Source organism: Solanum pennellii, chromosome 6 (genome assembly GCF_001406875.1).
Source record: "Solanum pennellii chromosome 6, SPENNV200".
In the NCBI taxonomy this organism is placed as follows: domain Eukaryota; kingdom Viridiplantae; phylum Streptophyta; class Magnoliopsida; order Solanales; family Solanaceae; genus Solanum; species Solanum pennellii.
The window spans coordinates 30829815-30840794 of NC_028642.1; the positions used below are offsets into that span (position 1 = coordinate 30829815).

The window sequence follows — 10980 nt, forward strand, 5'->3', positions numbered from 1 at the left end:
GACTCATAGTTGGTCCGATTCAATAATAGCTCAATAGACACGACTCACTCAAATACTATGAAGTTGTAATTTTTAATTAGAGATAATATATAAAATAATATTTAGCTTGACGTTAACGAATATAAATGTTTTTTAGTTTTGAGTGTGTATAAATAGATATTTAAACTATTATAAAATTAAATAAGTAAATATAAATATACTATATGACATAATATACGTAGAATGCCATGTAAAATAAAAAATTAGTATGTAGTACAAATATTTTCATTTACTCAATTTTATACGAGTTTAAAGTGTTCCTTTAATTGACAAGTAAACGAAGACTTTGAGCTGTACATAAACCTGTTTACAGTCTTTAAATATTCCAATAATCATCTTTTAAAATCCCCTCCAATTCCATTAATCATCCATTCTGTAACATCCCTTTTCCCTCTCTTGTTCAAGAAACTTCTTCTCATCTCATCCATGGCGTCCGATCTCGTAACTAAAGCTAAAGAAGCATTCATCGACGACCACTTTGAGCTCGCCGTTGACCTCTACTCTCAAGCCATTGCTATTACTCCTAATAATGCCGACCTTTTTGCTGACCGTGCTCAGGCCAATATCAAACTCCGTAAATTCACTGGTAACTTATTTGTTAATATGGTCCCTTTGCATTCTCGGTAACAAGGACAAACAAATGCATACTCTGTTTTTTGTTTTTTCTTTTGGTTGCGTAAACAAATGGATATCTATGGCATGCATTTGTTCCATAGTATTTTTGTGATTGTGATTAATTTTGAGCAGAAGCTTTTTCTGATTTTAACAAGGCGATTGAGTTAGATCCGTCAACGGCAAAAGCATATATGCGCAAGGGGTGAGTATATCAATCATTTCTATTGGTATGCTTCTTTGTGACGATGACGTTATCTTGTTTAGAGTTCTCCACTGGATTTAGTTTTCTATGGCTTTATTGTTTGGTGCAGGGTAGTGTTCTTTTTAAAATAAGTTCACGTGTTAATACACTTATATTATGATTGGGATAGGATTGGAGTGAGATTTTAAAAACGTTTAATTTCACATGTTATGGTCTTGTTTTCTTGAGCTGGTAATGTTCAAGCGCTAACATCAAACCCAGCTGACGTTGCATTTCTATGCCATTGTAACTCCTGGCCTTACTTTTATGATGTCGTTGAATTGATTTTCCGGTTCACACTTACAGTTTGGCCTGTATGAAGCTTGAAGAGTACCAAACTGCAAAGGAAACTCTAGAAATTGGTGCTTCTTTAGCACCAGGAGAATCAAGATTCACTAGGTTAATCAAAGAATGTGATGAACATATTACAAGATTTTGCTTTTTGAGTTGAATTCCTGACAATTTGCACGAACACTGTCAATTCAAGAATTAAAGCATTCCATCCTTGCTGACTTGTTAATATATTTTAATGCATATCGTATCTTCTTCAAGGACAAGATTTCTGCTTAATGCTTAATATAAGCTGAAGCTGTTCCTGTCTGTAACTTATCATGGTGAACTATTTTACTGAAAACCTTGTATTATTGTAATCTTGTGGTGGCTAACTCAGTCACCGGAAAGTTACAAAGAGATATCTCAAATGTTTCCTCTCTGCTTGTCATGGGCTCCATTAATATCTATTTAAGATTGATTGCCAAAATCTTGAAACTATATGAGTCTTGTTATGAATAATTGGTGGTGCTTGCTGACTATATTCAGAGGAAGCTGGAGAATTGCCTAAGTGTGCAACAGTTGAGACCACAGAAAGCATTGTCCCTTCCTTTGGATCAATGTCATTGAATAATGTTGCTGCTGTTCCAAAAGAGACTCAACTGGCTTTCAACTTACCGTATGAAGGAACACCTGCTGTCAAACCGAAGTACAGGTGATGTCAAAATCTTCGCCTTGTTAGGAGTTTAAGCATTAGACTATACCAAATGTAACTCTAGAAGATATTTTTTGCTTTTTTAACATAAGAAGATGTGATTTTCTGCATAATTCTGGTTGAGTCCCCAAGAGTGTATGGAGGTCTAATATAAATTAACTGCAGGCATGAATTCTATCAGAAACCGGAGGAAGCGGTGGTAACTATATTTGCCAAGGGCATACCTGTCGAGAATGTTTCAGTTGACTTTGGCGAACAAATAGTATGTTTTGTCATTTATCTCTTTGAGATATCTTTTGTTCTATAATCGACTGATGGATCATATTCTGCTTTTCCGTTGTTTTTTTTTCAGCTTAGTATTAGCATTGATATACAAGGCGAAGCTGCGTACTCTTTCCAGCCTAGGTTGTTCGGTAAGGTGAGATTGAACTTAAAAGATATATCTGACATTTTTCAGTACAAATGATGTCTCTAAGTAAATGATAGATTGGTAATATTGGTTGTTGCCTAGGGTTTACACAAGTAACTCAGGTTATGTATATTGTGATGGTTTTCATTTTTTATAGTGTCTGAAGCATCGGCTGTTTATGACACATAACCTGTGATCTGTTGGTGGTCCTTTTCCGATATGTAGATAATACCTGAAAAATGCAAATATGAAGTTATGTCTACAAAAATAGAGATTCGACTTGCTAAAGCTGAATCTATACACTGGAAATGCCTCGAGTATACTGGGGAAATTGCTGTAGTACAGAGGCCAAATGTGTCATCAGGTACCTTTCACATAGTTGTAAACAAATTATTTCTGGCTTGCAGACAGGCTGCTGCCCCCTTCCCTTTGCTCTGTGTTCATTATCTTCAATTCGTTTTAGTAGTTCAAGTTCTTCTCTGCAATTATGGAGAAATTACCAATGACTTCCTTTACATGTTGTGTCGTATGACATCTTCTGATGCTAAGCTTACTTTCTATTTCTGCATTTTACAGACAGACATAAGCCTAGCTACCCTTCCTCTAAAATGAAATGCAAGGACTGGGATAAACTAGAGGCTCAAGTGAAAAAGGAGGTATTGGTAGTTTTGGCTGGTCTTTGTTATACATCCTTGATGAATAGTTCTCACTGTTTAGTTTTTGTCATTTGCCGGTGGTCTGTATTCCAGGATTTTGAGTGAATTTTCTAAGGTGCTGCGAAGAAAGTTAGAAAGAGTTGTTTGGTGAGATTGAGTGAAGTTGTGTGTACGTTGTTTAGCCAGTGTTGTTTGATTTTCTAGTTGGTGCAACTTGGAGATTTACTAGGAACATAGGCCTTGGGTGTTTGTGTTTTTAGTAAAGGAATTACAGTTTATAATTCCTTTTGGTTACATAATTGTGTAATCGTTTGTAGTTCAAAGTTTGTTTTACTGTAAGTTAAATACTGCTGGGTGTTTTATTTACTGTCTTGCTCAAACATCGAACATTAATTTATTAAGTAACACATAAGTCATACGTGTTCCTTAAGTGATTAACGGAGGTCAGAATTCCAACACAGGAAAAAGAAGAAAAATTGGAGGGAGATGCAGCACTGAACAAGTTTTTCCAAGATATTTACAAAGATGGCGATGATGATGCAAGAAGAGCCATGATGAAATCATTTGTAAGTGCATTGCTCGTTGAATACATAACGTTAGATTTGTCATTAGTCTAGAAAAAGGGGTCTGGGAGGGAGGGGCTTTCTTTATGGGGACATTTGACTAAAAAAGTAAGAATTAACCAAACAAAAAAGCTTTCTCGACATAGATAGGAATCTCTGAGTCTTAATTCCTTTTCTCCCTTTTACTGACTCACAATAAGAGGCTGCTTCAGTTCTTGCTTGCCTTTTTCGCACTAATAGAGCAAGTAAAAGTTATTTTCAATCTGTGTTGTGCCTCACAGGTGGAATCTAATGGGACTGTTCTGTCCACAAACTGGAATGAGGTTGGTACAAAGAAGGTGGAAGGAAGCCCTCCAGATGGCATGGAGCTGAAGCAATGGGAACACTAGGAAATCCAGTGACTATTTTCTTATTTTCCTTTTTGCTCTTCATTCTTGGTACTTGGTTGTCGTAGAACTTGTCCATAGTTTCTAGATGGAAATTTTGATCTATGGGATATGTCAATTTCCTTGTGAACTTTCACAGTTCGCCACATTAAGGCTTGGCTATTCTGTTCTCTAGATATACCATTTCTTGCGTTCTCCATGCTTCTGTATTGGCCGTAATAACTCAACAGTGAAATAGAATTTCATGTCATGAGGTAACATTGCATGCATGCTCAAAGATCATTTAACGAAATATCATCTCATTTGATATTCTTAACACTTTATGAGCTATTCATTCAAATCGTGATCAATGCAATATTGAATTTCAACATAATATTATCTTCTGCATAATCACTCGTTATCCCTTTGTCTGATTGCATCATTTGCAGTTGGACATTAGTTAGTGACGTGATATTGTAATTTTGGTAAAACTATAATCCTTCTGTCTGCATGTGCATCAAAATAGTACAGTAGAATCATCATAAGATGTTTCCTCCACCAAGAAGCCTATCCTCTATATAAAACAACTTTGTGCATTAAAATGAACATAGCATACAGGGTAGTCTGATATAAGTGCACTAATATTAGCATTGATTAAAAAAATGGAGTCTTGAGAGCATATTCAAGAAACTCCAAAAAATTTGCTCGAGTGATGTTTACTTTCACCAAAATTAGGCAGGAATAAGTGAAAATATCAAGGGAAAAATACGCAACAAAGCAAATTTATATATTTAATTACTCACCGTAGATATAATTTGTTATAATTACCACTCGCGACTAACATTATATATTAATTACGTGGACTGACTTTGAATTTGTATAATTAGTTATGTTTGTATATGTTTAATTCGTCAGAATATACAAAAACATCTGTATAATATACAATTATTTAACTTATATACATATACAATTCACCTCTCTCCCACTCTATGCTCTATCTCGCTCGCCTCTCTCCTCCTCTCCCAATCTCGCTCGCCTCTCTCCTCCCTCTCCCAATCTCGCTTGCCTTATATACAAATGTATATGTATAATATACAATTATATACAAATACAATTCACCTCTCTCACACTCTCTGCCCTCTCTCGCTCGCCTCTCTCCTTCCTCTCCCAATCTCGCTCGCCTCTCTCCTCCCTCTTCCAATCTCGCTCGCCTCTCTCCTCCCTCTCCCAATCTCTCTTGCCATATATACTAACTCTATGTATAATATAGAATTATCTAACTATTATACATATACAATTCACTTTTCTCCCACTTTCCTCCCTCCCCCCTCCTCTCTCTCCCAATCTCCTCTCTCCTCCCTCTCCCAATCTAGCTCGCCTCTCTCCTCCCTCTCCCAATCTCTTGCCATATATACAAATACTATGTATTATATACAATTATCTAACTATTATACATATACAATCCACCTTTCTCCCACTTTCCCCCTCCCCCTCGTCTCTCTCTCAATCTCGCTTGCCTTTCTCCTCCATATAGCATATAGCTACAAATTATAATTATCAAACTATAGTTATGGAGAATAATTAATTATTTTTAAGTGACTATATGTGAGTTTATAAAATATTAATGATGTTTGTAACCGGTGTGATTAAACAAAGAAAATGTTCACACATGCAAATTATTAGGCATTATCATTATTATTATTATTATAGGAAGAAAAAGACTCGGTTACTTCTCAATTGACGCCGTGAAGAGAGCATTTCCCTAAAGTCTCAATTCGTTCTGCCGTTTATACTCGCGCAAAGTAAGTGGAATAGGAAAACTTTTTTTTTCTTTTTTATAACGCAAAGGGTTATAGATAAAGCGTTTGTTCCAACTATCAAGCCAGTATGTATGCCAAAATAGATACATGTGATGAAAAAAGGGGAGTTGATTATAAGGTGGAGAATAAAATATTTTCTCAACAAAGTGAGAGTCTCAATACTTAATTAATTGAGTTACTAAGATATTCAGTCCATTTAGTACTCTTCTTAAATAAAATGACAATTTAAATATATCAGATTTTGAATATAATAATCAATATATTCAATGCTTTAAAAAATATATATTGATAAATGATTATAACTAATAATCAACATACATTAAGAATAAATTATTATTTTTTAAATTAAAATAAATAAAAGTGAATATTTATTTTTAATATAGTGAAATTTGATGAAGTGAATATGCGTTTGTGCATATATTTTGTGAGCCTGATCTAATTGACTTATTTCTAATTTATGAGTTATAACTTATTTTTATTATTTAATTTTAAAATAAGTATATATAAAGACTTCTTAACTTTATTCAAATACTTCATTATTGCTCAAAATAATCGACACTTAATTAGAATTAATTAATAGATTCTCAATTTATTAAATTAATTTTAACTATGTTAACATTAGGCGGAAATAAGTATTCACATATGTTCCTCTCCATTCAATTGATTTATATTTACTTGTAAATAAGTATGAATATGTTATTCTTTTTCACTCTTAAATTAAAACTAAGAAGTTAAAATATAGGGGTTTTTTGTCCTACAATTCCAACAAAAATGTCCAATCTGTTATAAAATGTTTGTATTATACTGAATGTCTATCATGTGGAGTCATTTTTAGGATATGGTTAAAGAGTCCTCCTACTTGGGGACCAAGTTAGATTTCTCCTATAAATAGAGTGCTCCTCTTCATTGTAAATTAATTCATTAAGAGAAATAACAAGTCTTCTCTTCTTTTCTCTTTAATTTCTTCTTCTTATTCTATAGTTTTATAACACGTTATCGGCACGAGACTCTAATTTCTCAAAAGTGAAGGTTAGATTTGAAGAATTAATAAAGGTATTATTTATTCTTTTGTTTTTAATTTTAATGGTCAATCTTACAAAACTAGAGTTCACTGCCCTTCAAAGTTTGGGCAGGAACTACCTCTCATGGGTGTTGGATGCTGAAATCCACCTTGATGCAATGGGTCTTGGAGACACCATAAAAGAAGAAAATAAGGCATCAAATCAAAACTGTGCACGAGCAATGATATTCTTGCGTCATCATCTTGACGAGATTCTGAAAATCGAATATCTGACAGTTAAGGATCCACTTGTTTTGTGGAAAAACCTAAAAGAAAGATTTGACCACTTGAAGATGGTCATACATCCAAAGGCACGATATGATGGATGCATCTAAGGCTACAAGACTTTAAGTCTATACATGAGTATAATTCTGCCATGTTCAGAATCACTTCTCAATTGAAATTATGTGGAGAAACGGTTAGTGAGATTGATATGATGGAAAAGACGTTCTCCACTTTCCATGCCTCAAATGTGCTCTTGCAGCAACAATATCGAGAGAAAGGTTTCAAAAAGTATTCTGAACTAATTTCTCATCTTCTTGTGGCCGAGCAAAATAATGATTTATAATTGAAAAATCATGAGAATCGACCTACTGGATCTGAACCACGTCCTGAAGTGAATGAGGCGTACGCCCACCATGCTAGGCGTGGAAAAGGTCGCGGTCCTAATCGTGGTCGTGGACGTGGTCGTGATTATGGTCAAGAACGTAATTCTATTCCTGGCATTAATCATTCATCAAATAAAAAGGAAAAAAGAAAGGATGAGAAGCGTGAAGCAACTAGGGAAGGTTTGTTTTCGATGTGGTGGAAGAGGTCATTATGCACATGATTGTCGTACTCCCAAACATTTGGTTGAGCTTTATCAAGAATCACTAAAGAATAAAGAGAAAAATCCTGAGGCAAATTTTATCTCTGAAAATCAAGTTGACATCACGCACTTGGATGTAGCAGATTTCTTCGCACATCCTGAAGGAAAAATAGATCACTTAATTGGTGATGGTTTTGTGAACATGGAAGAGTAATATTTTTTTTGGTAGTATTTATTAATAAATTTCATGTAATGATAGTTGTTTGTATGAGTATTAGTATTTTAAATTAGTTTAGTCTTTCATTAGCTTGTTCCTTAATTCTTAATAAAATAATATATATTTTTCATTGAGTTATTTATATGATTCTAATATGATAGAGTTAGTCAAATACTAAACTTTATCACGTGTTTGTATTATATTAGGTCTTTAACTTGGTCTTATGTTAAAAACATAAATTCTGATATTAACTAGGATTATCATGTGTTTGTATTATATTAGGTCTTTAATTTGATCTAATGTTAAAAACATGCAGTCTATTATTAACTAGGATTAAATAATGATTTTATTTTAATTTCCTAACAACTCGTTTTTGACTTAGAGGAAACAATAAATTAAGGCTCAATTTCTAATATTTAATCATTAATTTATTCCTTTGAATATATTGTACCCTTTTGACAACACTAATATTTAATATATATTTATTTTGTGTATGTCATTTCATGTGAAGATATGGATAATTCTAAGAACATATTATCGAAATATGAAGATATTTGTTTGATTGATTCTGGTACAACACATACGATATTCAAAAATAAGAAATATTTTTCTCATTTAAGTATGGGAAAAATAAATGTTACTACAATTTTTGGTAGTACTAATATGATTGAGGGCTTTGGAAGAGCCATTGTAATTTTGCCCAAGGGAACTAAACTCATCATTAATAATGCTATGTTTTCTCCAAAATCTAAGAGAAACTTGTTGAGTTTTAAAGATATCCGTGAAAATGGTTATCATATCCAATCAATGGATGAAATAAATCTTGAATATCTTGGTATCACCAAGTATGTCTCTGGGCAGACATGTGTTATAGAAAAGTTCCATGCTTTATCTTCTGGCTTGTATTGGACAAAAATTAGTGCAATTGAGGCACATTTTATAGTAAATAAGAAGTTTACTGATTCCAATACATTTGTACTTTGGCATGATCGTCTAGGACATCCTGGGTCAATAATGATGAGACGAATTATAGAAAATTCGAATGGACATCCACTAAAAGACCTAAAAGTTCTTTTAAATGGTGAATTTTCTTGTACTGCTTGTTATCAAGGCAAGTTAATTGTGAGACCATCACCAATGAAAGTTAAGATTGAGTCCCCTGCGTTCTTGGAACGTATACATGGGGATATTTGTGGACCTATTCACCCACCTAGTGGGTCATTTAGATATTTTATGGTTCTAATAGATGCTTCTTCTAGATGGTCTCATGTGTGCCTATTGTCATCTCGTAACTTGGCATTTGCAAAATTATTGGCACAAATAATAAGGTTAAGGGCACACTTTCCTGATAATCAGATTAAGTCCATTCGTCTTGATAATGCTGCAGAGTTTTCATCCCAATCATTTAATGATTATTGTTTAGCAATTGGGATAAGAGTTGAACACTCCGTTGCTCATGTTCATACTCAGAATGGTCTCGCTGAGTCATTAATTAAACGTTTGCAATTAATAGCAAGACCATTGCTTATGAAAACTAAGTTGCCCACTTCTGTGTGGGGACATGCAATTTTGCATGCTGCAACACTTATTCGTCTCAGACCGACAAGTTATCATAAGGTTTCTCCATTGCTATTGGTTATGGGTCAAGAACCTAATATATCCCATCTAAGAATTTTTGGAAGTGTTGTATATGTGCCTGTGGCACCACCAAACCGCACTAAGATGGGCTCTCAAAGAAGGTTAGGAATATATGTTGGGTTTGAGTCACCCTCCATTATTCGCTATCTTGAACCATTGACTGGAGACATGTTTACTGCTAGATTTGCAGATTGTCGGTTTGATGAGACAGTTTGCCCAAAATTAGGGGGAGAGAATCGTGAAATAAAACGAGAAATTTTGTGGAAAAATTTATCATTGTCTCATCTTGATCCATATTCTTCTACTTGCGAACAACAAATACAAAAGATTATTCATCTGCAGAAAATTGCAAATCAAATGGCAGACACATTTACAGATTTGAAAAGGATTACTAAATCACATATTCCTGCAGAGAATGTCCCAATTCGAATTGATGTCCCTAAAGGACCATCCACTAGTGTCATAGCTAATGAGTCAAAAACACACCTAAAGCGTGGTAGACCATTGGGGTCTAAGGATCAAAATCCTAGAAAAAGAAAGATTAAATGTCAAGATGACACTATGAAAGAATCTCATATGGAAGTTCAAAATTTGAATAAGTCTGATATTCATGAAAGAATCAATGAACTTGAAACTCAAGGAAATAATGAACTATCCATAAATTTAAGAGATGTTGAAACTAATATGAATCGATCAGAAATAGTGGTTGATTATGTCTTTGCATATAATGTTGCAACAAATATCATGCAAGATAATGAGGATCATGAACCTCAATCTGTTATAGAATGTCGACAACGAAATGATTGGCCAAAATGGCAAGAAGTAATTCAATCAAAGTTGAATTCACTTGCCAAGTGTGAAGTTTTTGGACCTATAGTTCAAAAACCTAATGGTATTAAACCTGTTGGTTACAAATGGATTTTTGTGCGAAAAAGAAATGAGAAAAATGAAATACAAATGTATAAAGCACGCCTTGTGGCACAAGGATTTTCTCAAAGGCCTGGCGTCGACTATGAAGAGACATACTCACCCGTTATGAATGCAATAACATTGCGTTATCTCATTAGTTTCACAGTCCATGAGCAACTTGAAATGCATTTGATGGATGTGGTTACAGCCTACCTTTATGGATCACTTGATAATGAGATATACATGAAATTCTTGAAGGATTTGCGATGCCTAAATCATGTAATTCAAAATCTCGAGAAATGTATTTAATTAAATTGCACAGATCATTATATGGTTTGAAGCAATCTGGGCGCATGTGGTATAACCGTCTTAGTGAGTATTTAATTAAGGAAGGTTATACAAATGATGCAATTTGTCCATGTGTCTTTATAAAGAAAACAATATCGGAATTTGTTGTACTTGCCATTTATGTTCATGACATAAATCTTATTGGAACTCCAATAGAACTTCAAAAGGCAATTGATTATTTAAAGAATGAATTTGAGATGAAAGATCCGGGAAGGACAAAATTATGTCTTGGTTTGCAAATTGAGCATTTGACAAATGGTATTTTTGTTCATCAATCTGCCTACACAGAAAAAGTGTTGAAAAGATT

General features: G+C 33.9%; 1 protein-coding gene across 4 annotated transcripts; it reads left to right on the top strand.

Annotated features, from left to right (window-relative positions):
• Positions 1-359: 359 nt before the first annotated feature.
• Positions 360-4171, top strand: LOC107021833 (protein SGT1 homolog A-like). Of its 4 annotated transcripts, none has more exons than XM_027917502.1 (10): positions 362-625; positions 787-856; positions 1202-1326; positions 1715-1880; positions 2046-2142; positions 2233-2298; positions 2515-2653; positions 2866-2945; positions 3407-3511; positions 3790-4171. In XM_027917502.1, the coding sequence occupies exons 1-10, from the start codon at positions 466-468 to the stop codon at positions 3895-3897; spliced, it is 1116 nt and encodes a 371-aa protein (XP_027773303.1). In that variant the 5' UTR covers positions 362-465; the 3' UTR covers positions 3898-4171. The 4 variants fall into 4 exon arrangements, with proteins under 4 accessions (XP_027773305.1, XP_027773303.1, XP_015078037.1 ...); XM_027917503.1 differs by having other exon boundaries at positions 400-625; positions 810-856; XM_027917504.1 differs by lacking the exon at positions 2866-2945 and having other exon boundaries at positions 360-625.
• Positions 4172-10980: the final 6809 nt, after the last annotated feature.